This window comes from Pteropus vampyrus, unplaced genomic scaffold, assembly GCF_000151845.1.
Source record: "Pteropus vampyrus isolate Shadow unplaced genomic scaffold, Pvam_2.0 Scaffold137, whole genome shotgun sequence".
NCBI lineage: Eukaryota > Metazoa > Chordata > Mammalia > Chiroptera > Pteropodidae > Pteropus > Pteropus vampyrus.
Window position 1 is genome coordinate 2,181,959 of NW_011888918.1, and position 22,313 is coordinate 2,204,271.

General features: G+C 45.9%; 1 protein-coding gene across 1 annotated transcript in view; it reads right to left on the minus strand.

Annotated features, from left to right (window-relative positions):
* The window catches only part of CACNA1C (calcium voltage-gated channel subunit alpha1 C), a 614,430-nt gene that overhangs the window by 82,274 nt on the left and 509,843 nt on the right, over positions 1-22,313 (minus strand). Inside the window, exons 14-25 of the mRNA XM_023535193.1 lie at positions 21,584-21,791; positions 20,498-20,618; positions 18,820-18,934; positions 17,926-18,046; positions 17,520-17,589; positions 10,366-10,498; positions 7,463-7,592; positions 6,161-6,220; positions 5,958-6,017; positions 1,563-1,669; positions 1,274-1,356; positions 3-73 (exon numbers count right to left, since the gene is read on the minus strand). Of these exons, the coding sequence (XP_023390961.1) occupies positions 3-73; positions 1,274-1,356; positions 1,563-1,669; positions 5,958-6,017; positions 6,161-6,220; positions 7,463-7,592; positions 10,366-10,498; positions 17,520-17,589; positions 17,926-18,046; positions 18,820-18,934; positions 20,498-20,618; positions 21,584-21,791 (1,279 nt within the window). The remainder of the gene's footprint in view (positions 1-2; positions 74-1,273; positions 1,357-1,562; positions 1,670-5,957; positions 6,018-6,160; positions 6,221-7,462; positions 7,593-10,365; positions 10,499-17,519; positions 17,590-17,925; positions 18,047-18,819; positions 18,935-20,497; positions 20,619-21,583; positions 21,792-22,313) is intronic.

Here is a 22,313-nt window from a genome sequence, read left to right on the forward strand (position 1 = left end):
ACAACAGCCTCCACATCCCGAGGATGCCAGGGCTGCAGCAGAACTTCTGGGAGCCTCAGGCTGCTGTCGTTCCCTAGTGGAAAGGAGGCTCTAGGGTGCGGGTCCCCCACAGGCTCCTCGGCAGGATGCTGGGATGCGTTATCCATCCACCCAGGTGGGCTTGCTCACCAAGCCAGGTTGGTGAGCAATTCTGAAGTGTATTCTAACCCTCAAGCACTAACCTTCTGATTGAGATAGTCCTCTAACTTTCAGAGAGCCTTATACCCACCTGGGACCTAGAAAATGTATGACATGTCAGCAAGTGCTGATTTCATTCTTCAGATGGTCAGGATGATGAGCTCAAGAGGGAGCTGGTAGAAAGATCTGATTTCTTTGGTTCACAGCTCTTTTATTCCAAAGGATTCAGAGAGCATTCCTATCTATCTGGGTATCTCAAAGAGGGAATTTGTTTGCATTGAATCACAATGGTAAGGATTTAAAGGTCAGATGGGGAAAGCCCAGACTAAAGGGGGGAATTTTTGGTTCAAGGTTAAGTAAGGATTTAGTGTTAGTGCTAGGATTAGAACCTAGACCTGTAGGCTCGTAGGCAGATAGTTGTGGGTCATATAATTGATGATCACAGAAAGAATCCCACTTGTAACAACCCCACCCCCATCTCCATACTTTCTAAGCTGACCATGAAAACACCCTTGGGAGAGGAGACCCCAGGGTCCTTTTCTCTGCCATTGGTGTGACCTCGGGCAAGTCTCACAACATCCTGAACCTCAGTTTTTCTATCTATAAAATAGTGATAACAGCAGTTGTCCTGCCTACCTCACGGGTTTCTGTGGGAACCATAGAAGACCGTGCATGTGAAAGTGCAAGTGCAGGATTAGCATTAACAGCCGAGGGAACTTGAGAGAAACTTGTAATCACTCTTAAACTTGAGCAAGTTTGCAACCTCCGTTGTATGGTGGAATCACCTGGAGAGTTTTTAAAAATCCTAGAATCCAGGCTGTCCCTCAGACTAATTAAATAAAAATCTCAGGGGTAAATGTCTGTTTAAAAGCTACTCAGGTGATTTCACTGTGTAGCCAAGAATGAGAATAATTCCCCCCTCCTCCCTCTCTGTGTCTCTGTCTCTGTCTCTCAGTCTCTCTGTCTCTCCCTCTCCCTTTGCTCATCCATCAGATGCTTTGACTGGAGAGAGAGGTGAGAGAAAGGGAGGGAGGAGGGACCAGAGATCAGGGCAGGTCATGGCAATGGCAGGTCCTTTGAATTGGGCACATGGTACAGGGGTAGGAGATATTCTTCTCATTATAACTGGGGCTGGCCCTGCTGGTCACAGCGAGATCCAGACGTTTCAACGTATTCTTGCTGGATCAACATATACCAGTTGTCACAACATTGAGGACACGGGCAAAAGAAATCATAACCGCCATGCTGTACAATCTAGAGGCCCCACCCCATTCACATCATGGGTCCATGGGTGGGGTGCGGGAAGGTCTCCCAGAGTCTTTATGTCCTCTTTGACACCCATTCCTACTTGTGTGCCCCATCATGACTGAGAGAGCCCTACTCACTGGATGCCAAAGGAGATGAGGGACACGCTGACCACCAGCAGGTCCAAGATGTTGAAGTAGTTCCGGCAAAAGGAGCCCTTGTGCAAGAAAGCCCCATAAGCAGTCATCTGCAGGGAGGCATAGGAAACACGAGCATGAGTGGCCCCTGCCCAAGAGCCAGAGACCCCCTCACACCACCCTTTCTTCCCATAGCACCCCTTGGGCAGGGCCCTGCTGAAGAGCAGTGAGGCAACAGAGGGATGGGGGGTAGGCAGGACTGAAGAAGGAGATAAGGTGCCAAGAAAAGTGTTCTGAAACTGTTTATGCAACCACCAGAGAATCCCCAGCTCAGGATGTATCAGTGGCTCCAGGCAACTCCAGACTTTTCAATCCTAAATTTGAAGCCCTTTCAAATCAGGCTGCCATCCCTCTCTCCTGTTCCACTTCCTCATCACAGGTCCATGGCTGCAGCTCTGAGAGGCCCTTTGCTGATGCTGCCCTGACCAGGTCTCCCAACCTCCTTTCCAAATTCTATCTGCCTCAGGGCCAGCTTAGGACACAAGGCATCTGGGGGGAAGCTGAGCATGCCCAGTAGAGTCACAACCATTCTGGTTTCCCAGGACTTTCCCAGTTCATTTCTGAAAGTCTGGGATTCCGGGCAACCCCTCACTCTCAGGCAAACTGGGACAGGTGGTCCTTTAATGCCCAGTGAGAAATTCTACCAATGACTCTGGCAGTTAGCATCCCTCCACTTCCTAGACACAAATAGTGCTTATGATCTGTGCCAAATATTCTACACTCAGTTCTACTGACTTGCTTCTAGACTGCACGTTCTTTAAGGCCAGAGCTATGTTCACAGGGGCTACGTGGTACCTTGTTAAAGAACACAGGCTCTGGAGCCAGGCTGTCTGAGTGTGAATCCCAACCCTATTGTATTTTATTTCTGCGGCCTGGGCAAGTTACTTAACTTCTCTGTGTTTTAGTTTTGTCATCTGAGAAATGAGGAGAGTGATAATATCTACCCTACGGGGTTGTAAGCATGTAAAACGTGAGGAACACTATCCTGCTGATAGTGCCATCTAAGTGTTGGGGCCAGATAGCTTGAAGTTGAATTCTGGATTCTTCCTGCATGAGGGAAGATAAGTTTCCTCATCTATAAAGTGAGCGCACTATTCTCTGCCTTTCTGAGGTGCGTACAGAAAACCACTTGAGATCCCTTGGATGATGAGTATTGTTACACGACTTAGCTATTATCACCTCCCTCAGAGCTCGGTATGAAGCCACCGTAGGTGCTCAACAAATTGCCTTTCCAATTTTGTTGACTTGAATTAAGGGCAATGGATTTCCAGTTAAGGGCCGTGAAAGGCATGGGCTACAAAGCATCAGCCAAAGGGAAAAATCTGAAGCTGATGGCTGAGAGACTGAGAGTGGCTCCCTGGTCACCTGGGGTCCAGTTTATCTCTTTGGAATCAGAGCATGCCCAGGGCAGCATGTCTGCAGAGCAATTCAAAAGCAAACACAGGGGAAATGGGCAAAAATAGCTCTTGCAACCTAATTCTTTCCATTTATCTCCTGCCGCAGGGGGTCACAAGGGACTCAGGCACCTGTGTCCTGCAACAGTTTCGAGAAGTGGGTAGATTATATAAAAGGTTGCAGGGGAATATCATTGGAGATCTCTCCTGAAGCCCTGCCATCTGGAGGGGCTGGCGGCCCTGTCTCTCAGTGAAGATTTGGGACCCTAGGAGTGGCTTTGGGTGGCTCTCATGGTTCATGTTAACCAGAGTGCCTCTGTGCCTACCCAAGGCAGAGTACCTTCACTAGCCATCCTAAATTTCATCTTAGAGAAGGTACTGGGTTTGCTCCCACCCTGTTCCAGGCTTGGGTATTACAAGCATGCTCCTGAGCTGCAACAGAGACATCTACATTTGAGGAAAAGCATTCCTCGATTAGGTGGACAAATGGGTCTCGGAGTGCCAACTTCTGTCCTTTCATTTGGGATCCTGTTTTGTCAAGGGAAGAGGTGTGTGTGTGTGTGTGTGTGTGTGTGTGTGTGCGCGTGTGTGTGTGTGTGTGTGTGTGTGTGTTGGAAACTTGCCCAGGCAGGGCCAGAGAAAGAGTGGCTATAAGAGAAAGGGCAAATGGATGCTGAAAAAATGGAGCATTTATTTGAAAATCACGTGTGGCATTCAGAGCTTCAAAAAAGGTCAGGTTCAGGTACCCAGTGCAAAGTCTTTCCTTTACCCTGTTTTGCTGACTGATGCCTACCTAGGTCCTGCTTCCTAAAATTTCTAAGCCCAGGAAAAGCCTATGGCTGGGATTATTTTCAGCCTAAGGAGAGAAAAGGAGTGGGACATAGGATTATGGACTCTGAATTAAAAGGGCAAGAATGCTCCTCTGTCCAGTCACATGGACAAGCAGCAATTCTAGTTGTTAAATGGGTCTGATCTTTTGTAATTTCTGCTCATTGGTCCTGGTTCCACCTTTTCCCTCCTCTGTGTGATAGGCTTTTGCATCATTCAAGAAGACTGTCATTGTCAGTGCCTTTGCAGGATGCTAGGCCACCGGGCCAGGCAGAGGGACCCAATGGGAAGGAGGTACAGGAAAGTGTACTGGGGTTGGGGTTTATATTTAGAAGCACACTGAGAATAAGAGAGTAGAAAAGGGTGAGGGTGGATGGGGAGGGAAGGATCTTGCCATGACAATGCTCGTAAAGAGACCATTCACTTCTGCTTGTATGGCAACCTTGAAGGGAAAACAGCACCATTGAAATCCACAAGGGAAGCTCCGTAGAGGGGTGCTGAGAATTGGGCCTTAGAACTTTTCTTGTCTCAGGAAAGAATTTTGAGTGTTTGTATGCCTCCCTGAGTCTGAAGTCCAGGAAAAATCAGGTCATCCTGGAAAGGGGGTTTTACAGCAGTGTGTCCTAATGCAGCCAGGCAACTCTCGGGGCCCTCTCCCCACCCCCAGGAGTCAGAGCCCAGCCACACTGCTTTCCTTGGGTAGAGAGAAAATCTGAGAAACACTCTTGTTAGCTGGAACCAGAGACAGAAGCTACGGGTCTGGACAAGAAAAAAAAAAAAAAGCCACATCAAACTGCCCCATTCGGATTGTATATGGAAGTGACAGCATCATCATGTACGTTAGAAGGTTGGGTCATGACTAGGGCGTTCCATCAGGAAAAGAAGGGGCTGGGGCCAGCCATGGCGCATGGTCAGGTGTGGACATTGGCTTGTATCCACTACCTGAAGGGGTGACAAGGGAGCCTGGGCTCCTCGGGAGTGGCATCTCAGGCGAATATCCCAGGAAGAAGATGCTAAGCTGAAGCAGGTGCTCCAGAGCTTTTGACCTTTCTGTTTGGGATGAGGGTAAAAGCCAAGCCCTCATCCTGAGAGGAGAACAAATGCTGAAATGTACTTTTCCTAGGCTTCAGGACTCACACCCTACATCTCAGAGGAACTAGCTTGGCAGCGTATTGGTTTAGAGGCCCAGAAGTATACAGGAAAAACTTGGAAATCACAATAAAATAAATATAAGTAATACATAAATTATATATTAATATAAATAACAAGATAAAACAGAAAAAAATCTCTCTCATCCTAATGCTGTTCAGAGGTAGGTTCTATGGCTTCAGGATAACCGTGCTGCAGTATCCATATATGGGGCTGCCAGCACTGGAGCTGCCAGAGGCGGTGGGGCCAGGCCTGCACGCTCACAGCCTGGGTCTTGGGGCCTGGGGCTCCAGATTCTTTCAGCACTTGGTTCTCACTCCCCTGTACTTGGCTCTCCAGTGTAATTCTCCCTCCTCCATGCTCAGGGCAAGGGGCATAGTAACAAAGCTTTTCAGCAGGTAACCGAGGGTTCAGAAGTAATCTAGAGTTGTCTGTCAAATCCCTCAGTTGAGAGACTGGCCCCGAATTTCACGTCGGCCCCTGATTACTGCCGCAGAGGCCCAACTCTAGCTTAGCCCCAACGTCCGCCACAACTATGGAGGAAGGTATTGATGACTGGCTTCAATGGGCATAGCCAAAGTGACTCACACCCCCGAGCTTTTCCACTTTTGGATTTTGTGTGGTATCTCCTCTGGGCAGGAAGAGGGAAGGAGAGTTCTAAGCAGGGTTCAGTCACCGATTCGATTGCCTGGAGATGGTGTGTGGGGTGTGTGGGGTGTGTGGGCCAGACCGGGGACAGGACAGCATCAGTGTTGACCTTGGCAGCCGAATGTCTCTTCCAGGCAGGTTGGGGGGTTGGGGTAGGTTTCTTCTGGGCCTGAGCAAAGTGCTAGCACAAAGTGAAGGGCACTAATTTTTTTGATTTCAGGCTTGAGAGTGCAAAAGAGAGAGTGAAAGAAACAAGAGAGAAAAGAGACAAGGCAGACAGGGCAGAGACAGAGAGAATGCATTGCTCAGATTGCATTACCTTAAGGATAATTTCTAATGTAAAGATACTAGTGAAGACATAGTCTGCATTGCCTAGGATCTGAAAAATAAGCACAATTGGATTAGTGGCTCTGAGAGGGAACCGGACACCAACGGGAGCGTGTGTGTTAGCGGCAGACAGCAGCAGAGAGCTAGTGCCTCAGGAAGAGGGCAGGAGGGGAGGGGAGAGGGTCGGGGCTTTACCTTCAGAGCAATTTCAATGGTGAAAATGGTAGTAAAAACAATATCAAAATAAAACAGAATCTGCAAAACAAAGAGAAACAGGGTGGGGATGGGGAGGGGAAGGGAGAAAGCAGGATGGGAGGAGAGGTCAGTGGATGTTCACCAGAAAAGGAATCACACTTCAAAACCATGACACACACCACTTGAGCCTTTCCACGTGGAGACAGGTGGAAATGAGTTAGGAGACAAGTGGCATACACGCAGCTCTGGATCCTGAAGCAGGCTGGCTTCAGGTGGCTTAATGGCTCTGGATGAAGTCCCTAGATATGTGAGGGGGAGCTTCCAGGGTAGGCCTCGGCTGGTCCTGGGTCTGGGTAGCATCTGGTTTGATGCTTTTCTCATTAATCCAATACTTACAAACTCAAATCAGACCACTGGGATAGATACTTGTCAAAAGAACAGAGAGTGGGTTTTTTTGTTTGTTTGGTTGTTTTTTTCCAGGAAGATGCAAAGTTCTTAACTGGCATTGGTGTGATTCAGCCAGCTTCCTATGTTGGTGGAAATCTTCACTGGTGTTGGGTCCTTTGCAGCACAAGAGAGCCTCTAGATGAGGCCTACCCAGGCTGGGGACAGGTCACATGGTTTCATGTTTTATTATATCTCAGGTAACAGATCAGAGATAAGGCCAATACTTTTCTTAGTAAGAAAGCTCTGGACCAAGCAGGACCAGCAAGTGGTCTGCAGGGCTATGGCTTTAGACTGGAGGGCTCCTCTCTTCATGCTCAACTGGTTGGGATTTGAAAAAGTTTTGAGACTTTGAGATAGAGCAGTTTTTATTTTAGACTTTAATGTAGTTCACCAGAGCCTTGAGTGGGCCTCCAAATTTAGTTTCGACTTCTAAAGAAGCTCTCTTTTATATAAGGTCAGCCTTATCATTGGCACCTATTTGCCAGTGCTCTCCCTCTCCCCAATGATTAGGACTGCTCAGAGTATACCGGGAGCAAGGCAGAAATTCAGTGATTACTCTTTTACTAAGTTTACAGGGAACCAGAGCTTCCTGGGGAATATCCACAGGGCAATGAAAGTCCTGACTTTTGCCAATCGGGCCAGCCTCAGGCATTTGGGTACAAGTTCTCTTACTTGCTTGTGGTCCTTAGATAGTTTCTAGCAAAGCCCTAATCTTCTAAAAAAAAACGTTGATTGTGTATTGACACTGAAGTTTGGACTTGGGCTCCCGATTAAACCGTAAGGTCAGCAACAGAAGCTGTAGGCCTGGTCACATTCTCGGGGGTAGGGGGACGGAGAACAGAGGGGAGTGCGTACATGGTTCCTGAAGGACGTGTGCTGGACAGGGTCCTCAGCGGCCAGGGAAATGCTGCTGAGCAGAATGAAGAAGAGGATCAGGTTGGTGAAGATCGTGTCATTGACAATGCGGTGGCACTGGAGGCGGAACCTGCGTGGGAAGCCGGAGAGGAGAGAGGTGTGTCAGAAGGCAAGGGGAGCAGCTCCCTGGGTCCCAGGAGCACCGGCTCTTCCCCTCAGCGTATAGAAGACGCTCATCGGTTTGCGGGTTGGGCTCTTCAGTACTACCACTGCTAGGTAATGACAATCATGACCCCCACTCCCATCATGAGGCATGTCTGCACAGCAGGTTGTAGTTCAAAGCACTCTCACCAACAGTAAACTTTTGTCATTTTAGAGGGTTACATCTGAGACCTTTGGGAATCTATACTTTCAAATACTGCTGTGACATTAACAACTGGGTTGTGTTGGGGGACTTCTTTTCCCCATCATTAAAGTAAACCCATTTTATGAGATCTACTTCATATTTTTATGTGTAGGGTACAACAGAGCCACCCGGAGATGTGGGTGCTGAGAGGCTGGCTGAACCTACACTCTACTAAGGTGATTTACTCCTGTGGAATAGCTTCGAGGTGTGCAATTCAACATCACACCTCAGCACAATTACAAATAATTACACATGTGGACATCTGGGCACTCACTGATAGTAGCACAAATGCTATATCCTTAAATGCCAAGGCTGTCTTATATACCATTCTATTTCATCCTGACGGTTTAGGAGGGGGATATAGGTACTATCATCTTCATTTCATAAAAAGAAACAATGAAACCCAGGAAGGAGAAGCCTGCCCAGAAACACAACCTGTAATGTGAGGGAGTGAAGTTTTGAACCCAGTCCTTCAGACCTCTGCTCCTGGCATTGTGGTTTACTAAATTCTCTGAAAGACCTTACCACTGCACAAGCACCAAGTTCTGGAAAGAACGGGCTCTTTGAGATAATCAATTCTGGTTTCATGGGAGTTAGGAGAAGTCTGCAGTGATCATCCCGAATAAACAAGGAAACAAACAAATCCTCTGATCTGGGGTCTGTGTGATGGGTAGCCAGGAAGGACAGAGTTGCCTGAGGATAGATGCCAGTAGCACCTCTGCTATCAGGAAATTGCATTTCAAGCCAGTCTTGAAGTGGGGCAGAGAAGCCTGGAACTCTAAGCTGAGCCTATACTCTCAAAGAACAACTGAAAAAAAGCTTTCCCAATAATACTTTAGGCCTACAGAAATCTCGCCAATTAATATCAAGTATTGAGGTAACAATCGGAGATCATTAAACATGCCAGAATATAAGCCACTAAGATGGGAAATCAGGAAAACAACAAATAAGTGATTTCAACCCCTTGAAGCCTGTGTATATTAAAAATAACAGATACAAAATATAGAGCAACTATATTTGAAATAGTTAATGAAATAAAGGACTTGATCACAAAGACAATGAGTTAGCAAGATAGTGTTAGATATAGACAGATGGATCTGGAAAATCAAGCAACAAATGGAACTGCTTGAAATAAGAAAACATAACAGTTGACATAAAAACTGGTTTAAACAGTAACATAAAGTTGAAGATGGAATTAAGAAATTGGAAGATACATCTGAAGAAATTAACCCAGAATACCAAAAGAGAGATAAGGAGATGAAAGATATGTAGATACATTAAGAGATAGAGAGTACAAAATGAGAAGGTATAACATATGTCTAATTAGAGTGCCAGAAGGAAAGAATAAAGAGAATGAAGGAGACACAATATTTAAAGAGATTATGGCTGCAATGTTTTAAAAAATAGCAATTCTTATTCTAATTTCATGTCATTCGAGAACTGAAGAAAAATATAAATCCATAGACGTAGGAAGCATATTTCAAGCAAGATAAATGGAAAGAAATCCATGTCTAGACACATGGTAATAATTCTGCACAACGTCAAAGGCAACAGAAGATGGTAAAAGCAGCTAGAGATAAGGGTCAGATTACTTACAAAGAAATGAGAGTAGAAATTACAGCTGACTTTACAGTGGAATAATACATTTAACATCCTGAGGAACAAAACCTGGCATTCTAAAATTGTGTACATGGCAAAAGTATTTTTCAAGAACAAGAAATGAAAAGAATTACAGACAAACAGAGGCCAAATTTACCATAAAGGAACTACAGGAACTTCCAAAGAATGTGCTTTAGGACACCTGAAACCAATATAATATTGTACGTCAATTGTAATTGAAAAATTTGAAAATGTATAATAAAAAAGAAAAAAGAAAAAATGTACTTCAGGAAGAAAGAAAATGACTGCAGAGGACAAACTGGTAAGTTATATGTAAATCCAAGTATATACTGTTTATATAATAATTCTAATTCTGATAATAATGTCTAACTTGGGTTAAATATAAAGGTCAAGATCAAACACTAATCAACAATAACATGTAAGGCAGGAGCAATTGAGAGGAGTTAAAATTGTCTAAGCTCCTTTGATTTTACTGGATGAGGTTTAGGATATTGTTTAGCTTTAGACTTTGTTAAATTAAGTAGGCTTACTGACTACCAAGGGTAAACATTAAAAGAATGGAAACAGAGTTTACACATTTCAAAAAATGGAGAGAAAAAAAACACAGGCCTACTGATTCAGAATCTACAACTCTTTTTCCTAAAAAGAGATAAGGGGCAGATTACCTATAAAAAAATGATAGTAGGAATGACAGCTGACTTTACAGTGGAATAATACATTTAACATGCTGAGGGACAAAACCTGTCCCTCTCTTTACACAAACTGTGGGGAGCTGGGGCAGTCCCAGGCTCTATCCAGAGGTTAAAGGATGCTGGCACCTGCTGGGCTTGGATCATTGAGGGAGCAGAGTCCCACCTTTCCCACCATTCTCACACACCTGTTGTTGGGGCTGAAGATGAAAAATGCACTGGCTTCTGGCATGGGCACTGCTTTTTCCTTAAGGTGCAGCTCAGATAGTGGTCGTGGGCGGGGGCCCACAGGCATCTCGGGCTCCTCATCATCCTCTTCTCCTGTAAGAAAAAAAGCACCATTCTAAACAACATCACTATTCCCATTTATTTTTACCACTGTGCTGCCTACTTTCGATACCTTCCTACTACAGTAATCAAAACATCGTTTGTATCTCTGAAAACATAGGGTACTAACCAAGACAGACACTCAGCTCTCTCACTGTGGGCACTGCTGGAGTTCATCTATGTTTGAGAAAGACTTTCTTGGCAGCACATGATAGGGTGACTAACTCATGCTGGTTTTCTCAGGACTGTCCTGGTTTTTAAACTGAAATTTCCAAATCCCAGGAAACCCCCCAGTTCTATGTAATTTGGAATGGTTGGTCATCCTAGTTGTAAGGTGCTAGAAAAGATGACCAGGTGAGACTAGGGCATTGACAGATGTAATAGTCCATGTAGGCTGCAGGTCGGGGATAGGGTATGGCTTAGTTGACTTGTGGGATCCCTTACAAACAACCACATCCTTGAAGGTTCCAGGAGTTTAAAATCAACACTCTCCCCATTCCTAAAAATATAAAACAATCATGTGCTATAGGAACAATAGGGCAATAATGTTGACCACAACAGGCTCTTCATTCAAAGGTCTAGACATTGATGTCAATTAAAGAAGCTCCTTTGTTCTCTCAGCCAGTGGCCACGTTTAATGTGGACCAAAGGCAAATGACTTCTTCCTTTGCTTGCAAGCTCACTGCCCATGGAAGGAGATCAGCACATGCCCTGTTCTGATCAAATGCATTTAAAACGTTTAGAAGGGGAATGGGAGTTAAGAGCATGGACTCTCCGGCCAAAGCCTTGATCCAAATGTTGGCTCTGTTTCTTTCTGGCTATGGGCAGTTTATTTAGTCTCTTTGTGCCTCAGTTTCTCCATCTGTAAGATAAGATAATAGTTCACGCATATAATAGTTCTGAATGGCACACAGCAAGTACTATGTAAATGTTAGCTGTTGTTATTACTGTCTGTACCCACGGGAGAGACTCTTAGTCTGTAAATTAGTGCTTGGCATCTTTCTTAGTCTTAGAGACGGATCTTTGTCTGCTGTTATTCTCTGAAAAACTTTCTATTTACATCAAACCATTTTCTGAACACTCACCATAGTGGGTTGAATAAGGCCCATAAAATTCATATGCTCCTGGAACCTCAGAATGTGACCTCATTTTAGAAATCTCGTCTTTGCAGATATAATTAGTTATGATGAAGTCATATTGGACTAAGGTGGACCCTAAATTCAAGGACTGTTGTCCTTCTAAGGAGAGACACAGAGACACACACACAGAGAAGGCCATGTGAAGACAGAGGCAGAGACTGGAGCGATGCAGCTAACACCAAGGGACAGCAAGGATTGCCGGCAACCTGCAGAAACTAGGAGGAGGCAAGGGGGAGTTCTCTCTAGAGCCTCAGAGGAAGCATGGCCCTGACAACACCTTGATTTTAGACTTCTCAGCTCCAGAACTGAGGGAGTGCGTTTTTGTTGTCTGTGGCAATTTGTTACAGCAGCTCCAGGAAACAAATAAATGTGCTATGTGCTTTCTCCTCTCCTCAAGCTCCCTCCGTGTTTGAAATGCACTTCATCTCCTTCTCTACAGAGCTATGAGGATTCCCACTTCAGACGGCATCCTTCACCTGGCTTTCCTGAGACGGAACCTGTGAATTCCAGCAGCATCTTTGGCCTCTAGCATTCACTTGGTACTTAGGACACAATACCTTGGATACTGATTCTACATGTATCTGTTCCATCTCTTTATGTGCTGAAAACCCTGGAAAGAGAAACCGTGCCTGGCACCTAGTAGCTCTTATTTCCTGATGATTAAACTTATATACCAACATAGCTTTATAAGAAAGGGGAATTTGCAAAAGAAGAAGGTCAGGTGGAGACTAAGCTGGTTGGAAAGGTAGTTATGGGAAATTTGGCTTATGGACCAGCCATTCCTCTTCATGCTCTCTCTTCTTCTGGTTATAATGAAGCCAGGTGGTGCAGAGAAAAAAATGCCTGGCACGGAAAGTAGTTCTTTATCAAGCAAGAAGCATTTAGGGACCAAAGGCTTTTTTGGAGGACCAGCAGAATATAGATTAAATAAATCGAATTCTTTCCCTAGTGTAATTAGAGCTGACCAACAAGGCAATTAATATTTTCAGCATGAGAGAGGCACAAGATGAAAAATTGTGTACAGGCCAAGGGTTAAAGCTTTCATACCAAACCTTGGTATATAAAAGTAAAGTCTTTTACTTAAAGCAAAATCAGTAAAACCAGAGTTGGCCTAAATTGTGAGACTTACAAGTGAAATTCAGCTGAGAAGGATCTTAAAGCTCTGCCTAGCTGTTTGTATTCTTTTCAGTTTTGCTCCAAAAGACACGACAGTTTTTATGCATGATAATTTGGTAATAGGTAGTTTAATGTTTTTCTTAATCGTCTGTGTTCATAGAAAAACATATTTACTAAGTTTCTAACAGAGAATTTTGCATGCTCCTTCACCTGTAACAGTCTGCCTCGCTGTTATGAAGTTCTACAGCAATCTCCATTCCTGGGGAGAGGCGAGTCAGTGGGTCCATTCAGACACACACCCGCTGAATTCCAGGCATATATGGAAGAGAAAACCATTTCTGAAGGACAAACTCAAATTTGTAAAGGGACAGAAATTTGACAGCATGTGATGCTTTACACGTATTATGTATAAAGAGAAAGGTTGATAGATTAGGAAAAGTGAGGTAAAGTTCATTTTTGGAGCTGGCAGCCGAACCACCTAGGCTCCCACTCCTGAGCGCCAGTGGGACCCTTTGGGGTCTTTATTTTCTCTTCTCTGTTCTTGGAGGTTTAAAAGAGTGTGATAAGTGAGGCCCTGCTGCACTGTGGAGTTGCTGCCGCTTTCCAGATGATAGGTTACAGCATTCAAAAGTAAAACCACTGTATATTTCAGTGTAGCCTGGAGTTCTAAAAGGGAATGCATGATTGGTAAGGCACAATGTCCAGAGGGGCGCTGTGCGGGGAGAGTCTGAGAGAAGAGGCTGAGGATGCACTTTCTGCATCCAGTATCTCCTCTTTGCTGGCTCAACTCAAAACCTCAGAGTCACCCTTCATTCTTCGTTCTCTCGCTACCGCTTCTAAGCCATTGATAAGAGCAGTCGGCCCTTCCAGAAAAATGCACCCAAGTCCCACCATTTCTCTGTATCTCCAGCACCATCATCTAGGCCCAAGCTAGATGACTGCAATAGTGTCCCCACTGTCCCAGTACTACTCTTAATCATCTACTACTGCCTCTTTCCACATGGCACCCAGAATGAGTCATTTAAAGGGTAAGCCAGATATCAGATCATGTCCTGCTCTGCCTGAGGTGTTTCTCCGCTGCATCAGATCAGCCTGAACCTCTCGCACGGCTTTGGAGGCCCTGTGCACCTGCTCTGGCCTAGCCCTGCTCTCATGCCCTAGCCCTGTCCCCCTGCTTCTCTCTGCCCCCAGCACACAGGCCTCTTTGGATTCTTCCACAGTCAAGTGCATTCCGCCTCAGAGATTCTGTACTTGCTAGAAAGCTCTTTCTTCTGATTTCCATACATCTAGTTCCTTTGACTCACTCAGGTTTCAGCCCAAATGTTGCATTCTCAAAAAGGTCTTTACTGACCTACAGCCAAAGCAGCGTCCCAGTAACTGTAACTGTAACACTTGTTGCTCCTTGATGTATCCATTCTGGTTGGTTTGCTTTCTTGCTCCTTGTCTGTCTCCCCACTGAAATGTCAGCTCCAGGAGAGCAGGTGTATCCGGTGCCTGCCACAGTACCCGACACATAGTAGGTGCTTTCTAAGTAGCTACTAAGTGAATTAATATCTCCAAGGTTTCTTCCAGCTCTGTGCCTATGATAAAAGTATGGTCCTGAAATAAATTCTTCCCTTCAACTCTCCGAATTCTAAGCCCAGTCAAGACCACCCTTCGCCGCAAAGCCTCCCTGACAGCCTCTACTTCACTGCTCTCCTCCTTGAACCCCTTGCAGCAGTTTAATTCTCCCCCACGACATTTGGTGCTGTGCTATCCATTCTTTGGTGTCATTCACGTTTCTTTTTCATGTATACTCATTAATTTTAAGTCCTTAGCAACTCTTAAGAACATGTATTTCACTCAAATAAATTAACCCATTAAATAAAAGCACAACCTTGGCACAAAGCTTTCCTTCCTAGGTGAGTAGATAGTTCTAAAATTTAGTGTGTACTAAGCTTGGAAGCTAAAACCAACTGGGGAGCTTTGCAGGACTGACTGGCTTCCGCTGCTGGCCTGTATGGCTGCTCTGCGAATTAGAAGCAGGCCCCTCCTCTGGGTGTTCACACGAGGGCAGGAGCCCTGGCTAGCGGAGTGCAGGATGGAGTTCAGCTCTTACTCGGCCACTCCAATACCCACCTTTGGGAGCAACCTGGACAAGCAAACACAGCAGCCTGGAGAGAGGGGTAATGGCAAAGGGAGAGAGGAAGAAGCGGAGGGGAGCAGGAAGAGAGCATGAGATGCGTTCTCTGGCACTGTCCCTTTTCTCTCCAGAAGTCTAATGGAAAGTGAGGCAAGGCGAATGCTCACCAGAGGCACATCCCAAGGGGCATCTGTGCAAAGTGGGCACAGCAGGGGCTAGCTGCCCAGAGGCTGCAAAAGCAGAAGGGGCAGTGGTTGAGAGGACTACGGCAGATCAGGCTCTTGGCCTTTTATGTTTCAGAGGAGAAGCAAGCAGGAAAGAGGTATCGACAAGAATAGAGACAACAGGTCAAGTGACCTCAGGGGGTGTCCTTGGGAGACAGGAGCTGACCCATAGAGGCAGAGCGGGGAACAGGAGGTAGGAGGAGCTGAGAAGCAGAGCTAATTTAGTCTTGGGTGGGAAGCAGCGGGTGGAGGGTAGAGACACCAGCTTTAAAAGCACACTGTCCTTGGGTAAGAAAATGGAAACCAGAGATAGTGAACAAATGGGGGGCCTTAAGAGCTGGCTTTAAAGGCCTAAGTGGTAGTGGTGGGGGAGCTGAGGCAGGACAGCCTCAGTTATCTATGGACCAGACATAGAAGCAGCTTAGGGACCAAGAGAAACAAAGGCCTGGGTATGGAGGAAGGTAGAGAAGGGAGACCACATGATCAGGGAAAAGAATACACACTAAAAAAATCTAAAAAATCCTGAGGAATCAGTAGTGTGGGAATAGCTCTTCAGTTTAAAAACAAAACCATTCCAAGAATCCTCAAAGTTGCGTCAACAGAGAGGCCTTTCTATCACGGCCAATAGGGTGACATTAGTAGCCTCAATTAGTCTTTTTTTCCCTTGACCTGCTTCTTTTTGATTTCATTAGAGCAACAAAGAAGAGAAAAGCCATGAGTATATTTATAATACTGAAATTTGAGCTTATTGTCATAGGTGTGTGTCTGCCCCACTGCCGTGTAGAGGGGACAGGTATGGGACTGGCTGCAGCTATGTGGAGGGAGGTGCAGGCAGGTGGGACAGGCTCTGTTCAGGGCCCAGAGAGATTTGTTTTATAACTGTCTTTTTCTTTTGATCCTTAATAAAATAACTCTCCTTATAATAATCCTATGAGTAGAGAGACTCACATGGTGGACCTTCATATCCAGCTTCTACAGGGATTGACAGTCTGCTCAACTTATTTCGTTTATTTTCTCTGCCCTCATTTTTTGAGGATGGAGTATTTTAAAGCAACCTCTAAACATTTTAGACTCTAGCTATAAAAACTTCAGCATTTTAAAAATAGAACTACAATAGAACTACAATGTTATTATACTAACGAGATTAGCCAAAACTATTTAAAATCATTTAGTTCCCAGTCTATATTCAATTTTTCTTCAATTACCTTAAAATTTATTTGTTCATTTAAACTCTAGAATAGGTCCTCCCATTGCATTTGGTCAATATTTCTAGTACATCTTTGAAATTCTGTAACAGTTTCCACCAGATGGGTTTTAAGACTTCAAAAGGCTCGGTGCCTCACACCTGGAAACACCCTGCCTGCTCTTCTGTCCCAAAGTCCCAGGGAGCCCCGTCCGTCCGATTGCCCTTGTAGAGGGAGATGAGAGAATGGGATGACAGCAGGGAGCCCGCTTCCCCAGGACAACAGAAGATGGCTGCTAGTGTCCTTGCAGACAATCCAGCAGAGAACCCGTGGAGGGAATGCAAAAAGGAAAACCTAGCTTTGCTCATAAATGTGGAAGATTGTTAGCCACCTAACGTGGTCACTAACCCAGATACAGCCTAAAATACACAGAAATGTCAGTATGCTCAACAGTCCCTTTATGTAATTGACTGCAAACTTGAAGCTGGTGATAATACCTGCAATTCTGGGTAAAAGGAAGGCAGGCCCAGGGATGGTACAGGATATGGAGTTTCATGAGGCAGAGAAGTGAATCCCCGAGGGAGGCTGAAGGAACTCTGACATGAAAACCCTCTCAAAGGAGACTGCTTGCCAATTTACATATTGAGTAGAAATGGAGAAGACTGAGTTGGTACCAGCTCTCCTTATAATAAGAGACCAGGCAGCATTTTACAAAGCAACAAGTGGGACATCTGTGGTTGCAGCTGTCCTTGTACTCAGCACTGCCTCCTAAGTAAGGGCAAGACAGATTTGGAATTTACTATTATTATTTAGTGAGCATAATGCTGCAACACATGTTATACTAATAAGTTACATAAATTAATAATGATTTTACAACATAGGATATAATAAAACCTTAAATGTATACAAGATCCATCTTCCAAAGGACACAAAAGCTCTGCTCAAACACAATTTATTTAATCTTATTATTTTATTTAATCTTATTAATTTATTTGATCTTACTATTATTATGAGGAAACCAGGAGCAGAGTTTTCCCCCAGATGGTAATTGGTAATCGTCTTGGTACAGAGACAAGAGACATTTAGCAATGCAAGAAATTGCAGTCTCTGCCTTGTAGAGAAAAATTGCAACCATCAGTCCCTAATACATGGCTAACTTCCATACGGCTTTAGAACTTGGATCTCTACCCTCCAACCTCCCATCTCAGGGTTAGGCAGTGAGACTGGTACCTGTAGTTTCTGGGTTGGGGTAGGCACTCTTATCCTCATTTTCATTGGGCTGGAGGTCATCCATGTTGATCTAGGTAGCCAAGGGGGAGGAGGCAGAATCCAGTTAGATATATTCCATAGTTTTAGAGAATTGGAGTAGCCCTGAAACTGAGTTATAGTCAGTGGCTGAGCTGTTGACTCAAAAATATATCCTGTTACTTTGCACGGACCGTTCAAGACATTAATAGAAGACCGGGATCCAACCCTTCTGCCTGCTCTTCACGTCCCTAAGCTCTCCTGCTCAACCCTTGCCAGCTTTACTCTGCGTCTCTTTCCGTCCTTGCTCCTTCCGTGGGGATCTGGCCTGGGAAGGCTGCCTTCTTTCAGCAAGGGCTCCCCTAGTTCCTGGGCCGAGACGGTGCCTCACCTTGGTGGTGGGTGGGGACTCTCCATCGGCTGTAATGGATTTCAGCTCAATTTTCTCCTCCTTGGTCTCCTCCACTGCCGGCTTCTCTATCACCTCTTGTTTCTTCTCTGGGCTGGCAGTCCTGGCCGGTCAGCAGGAGTAAAAAATAAAGGGATGTTTACTGGAGTGATAGGGAACCAACCTGTGGTCTGCCGGGGGCCAGTGAGAGCAGATTCCCCGGGCCTACATCCACCTTCCTTCACCCAGGGCACATGCCATGTTTGGCTTGATCACAAATGCTATTAGGTCAGGCCCAGGATCCAGGCACCTGGTCACACCTTGCCCTGTCTGGCACTTGGTTGGCCTGCTCCAGTCCATCTAAATCAGAGAAAGGTTCTGGATCTCATTCAGGATTGGCTCCTGGAGAATTCTGTTCAGTACCCAGCAGATGTATAGCCTATGATAGCCCTGTCTAGACAATGATGGAGGACAACATAGAGCCCTATTTCACCTTCTTAACACCAGAGACAAATTACAAAACAGTGAGGAGGAATCTGTCTTTCAGCAGGAGCTGTATTTTTCCTCTGAGTTGCTGCCTACCCCCACTCCCCATCCTTTGCTCCCATTACCTACGATGACCTTTCTTCTCAAAAGAGAATTCCCCAACTTCTTAGATAGGTGGGGAAATGCGACACCTTCGCAGAGACTGTAATTCATGGTGGTCTCTACTTTAGAGCAATGCCTAGGAATTAGGAGAGAGGTCCAATCTACTCTAGGACACTGTAAACCCAGTGCCCTTCTGGGAGGGACGGAGGCCAACAGAGGCCATGCCCACCCCTTTCTTTACCACCAGTGGGGATGGCATTTCAGAACGAGGCCCTGAGACCCTGGGCCTGACTCAGCTTAGAGGGTTACCTGGCAAGCTTCTTCCTCTCTTTCTCTTCTTCTTCCTCCTTTTGGGCAGATGTGAGGCTCTCAGCATCAGCCAGGTTGTCCACAGCAATGGCCAAGAACACATTCAGTAGGATATCTGTTTGTGTCCATTCTTAAAGAAAACGACCCTTGGCCTTGGGGTTTTCAGTGGGCATAGGGGACAGGGAGGGTGCAGGACATGCAGGGGTAGAGTTCCCCACAGAGAGAGCTCAATGGTGACTCACTTTGAGGGGTGCTGAGCCCAGGGGTGTCCCGTTTCCGCCCCTTTCCCTCCCCATCACCCTACTGGCTGCCTGGAGTTTTCTAAGGCTGAGTAGGTTAGCTTGCAGGCTAGAGTGGGGAGGGAGTGCGGCAGCGAGCCCTGCCTTGCTCTTTAATTGCTGGGTTTCATTACTGGTTTCCCCACAGAGATGACTGGCTATAATTGACATTATAAACAGCACTGTCTCTAGCAGAATGCAGCATGTTCTTAAGAGCTGTTCATTACAACTGGGAACTGAGGAGGCAGCCTGACATCTCTGCCAACTCTTAATGTGAGCCATGCATACAGGGTCCAGTGGAGCTGGCCAAAACTTGGATGCTCTTAATTGAAGCAGCTGTTTGTCCTTTTCTCCTCTCTGCATCCCCAACCTTGAATGGAAATACTGTGGGTCAGATAACTGCAGAATCAAAGAAAGTATAGCTGAAAGAGGTCTTAACATTTGTTAAGTCTGACCTCAGCCCCCAGGTACCCAACAGTCATACCATTTCACACACAGAAAAATCACATCCCAAGGGGTTGAGGGCTTGCCCAAGGTGCTGCTAGATACCTGCCCTTGGGCCTTACCCCCTCAAACCTCAGAGTGACCCGTTAAATAGTGGGCACTATTATTTTATCATCCCAGTTTACAGAGACCAAGGGTGGAGAACCTTTCATTCCCTGAGGTCACGCTGCCTGTCTTTGGGACCAGTGTCCACGCTTTCTGCACTACATTAAGCTGCAATTTAAACTTAAATCTTGGGCCAGAGCTGCTTTCACTTTACCACCTGACTCTGCATACAACCTTCACAGGTTTGTGACCAGGGGAGAAGACTGCCTGCATTTGAGATCCAGAAAGACTGCCCATGGATTTGTCAGGTCTGCTTGGCGAAGCCCATCCAGCTCTGCCTGTGACTAAAGTCCCAGAGAGAGGCTTCAGAGGGCGGGACACTGACCAGAAAGCAGGGAGGAGAGATGAAGGTCATTTCAAGGCTGAGGCTTTGTCAACTAAGCCTCTTATCTCCATCAGATGTGGCAACACAGGGCAGCCAGGGCTTCTAAATCCAGGTGCGTTCACATAGGAGCCTAAGTGAGTGGCTGCACGCCACCACGCCAGGGGGTGTTGCTCACACAGACACTCCTCCTGGAGTCAGGCAACACTGTGGCCACAGCTGTACAGGAAGATGAACTTACAAGATGAATTTGGCTTCCACCAAGACCCACCTCCAACTAAGGTGGTTCTGGGCTGGGAACTGTTTTCTCCCCCAGAGCATACTTTCCCCCACTTGCCTGGGTGCTCTGTGGGTGGGCAACCATAGTTCTTAGGCCTGACTTTGGACCTTCGGGCACACCTATTTGGCATCGTGCTGTAGGCTAAGGGAGGGTGGGCAGCAGGGGTGAGAGGGCAGGCGCAAAGGATACAGTTTCCACAGATGAAGAGGATGATGAAGTAAATACAGACTAACATCCCTGGAAAAGAGGGGCCGCCATAAGCCATGATCCCATCATACATCACCGAATTCCAGTCCTCCCCGGTCAGGATCTGAATGACACATTCCCACCAATAAGGGACACAGCGTTAGACCAACAGCAAACCCCAAAACTCCCCTGCCCTGTCCCACTACATTAATAAAGATGCCTGAAATCTCTTTCCACCTCTATCCCTCCTTCTGGCCCCAAGTTCTCCTCCCAGGGGCTCTGAGCTATTGACTTGGCAATTTGTTCCTAACCTAGGAGACAAAGTGCATGGCCACTGGGATACTATTATTTGAGGAGTGACTGACTGAAAAGGTTTTCCCGGTCAAAATACTTCCTATATCCACATACGGTACATGAGATGGCCATCACTAGCCATTCCTTAAATTAAGGCATTAAGGGCCCCTTTACAAATGTGAAATGCAGTCATTGAGCGAGTAATACATGACCCGGTTCTCCCCAAACATTGGTTGGCTGGGTATCATCTTTAAGATTTTGGCAACATCTACACATTATTCATTTTTATGTATATCAATCTACTTTTAAACTCGATGAGTGCTACTTTAGCTTTGCCCTAAACCAAAATATCTATGAAATCACAAATTTGATGGGCTAGTTATATTTTTTTCTAGGGATAAGCGTGGTGGGTAGGAAAGATAGAGCACTATCCTCCCCTTCCCCAACAAGAGCAACCTGCTTTTATTTGTTTATATTTTGGCCTTTCATGTAGAATTTATTTGAATGAAGGGTTGGTTCTGTGGCTAAGAAAAAGTTTATAAACCTCTCAATTAGATCTTTTTTCAATGGTCCATCCAGCAGTGGGATTCCATGGACCCTGGGGGTAGGGGAAACTATAAAAAGAACTCAAGGCTCTCCCAGCCATGGGCCCTCATGGCTGATCTAGCTGGCTTTGGCTGCCCAGTGCGAGGGTGAAGCTTCCCACCACCTTGTCGAGGCTCCTTCTTCCTGCTCCCCTTCCCCCACCACTTGACCACCCTTCTGGCCATAATCCCAACAGAGGAGAGTCCGTACCTGAAACACAGTGAGGAGGGACTGGGGAAAGTTATCAAATGTACTCCTCCGGGTCTGCATCTCATCAAAGTTGAACTTTCCTCCAAAGAGCTGCATTCCCAGGAGGGAGAAGATGATGATGAAGAGGAAGAGAAGCAGCAGCAGGGAGGCGATGGAGCGCACGGAGTTCAGCAACGATGCCACCAGGTTGCTTAAGGAGTTCCAGTACCTGAGGACCAACATGAGGGATCAGCGTCCTTCCGAGCTTTCCTTCACTTCACCCCTTATTCATATGCCCACTAGAGAGTTTAAGATAAATTTCAGCTTCCTCTTCTTTTCTGGGCCCCAAATTACAGCTATACTGGGAGGCAGCGAGGTGTGAATTGGGCTGGTAAGCTCTCTGTTAGAGTGCAGCTAGTTTGATTCAAGGTCCCAGGATCAACAATGTGCACTGGAGAAGAGACAGAGCTTAGGAGTCAGAAGCCTGCATTCTGACCCAGCTCTGCCAGTTGCTAGCTGTGTGTGCCTTTGGACAAGGCACTTAACTTCCCTTCTTTCTGCCTCCCTATCTGAAAAGACAGAGACAACAGTGGCACACACTTCATTAGTTTATTGAGAGGATTGGATTGCATGAGATAATCCAAAAAAAAAAAAAAAAAAGTCCCCAGTAGAGTACCTGGTGCACAGTCCATAAAGGTTGGTTATTGTTGTTGTCACTATTGGTCTTTATACAGAAAAACACTCTTTTTCC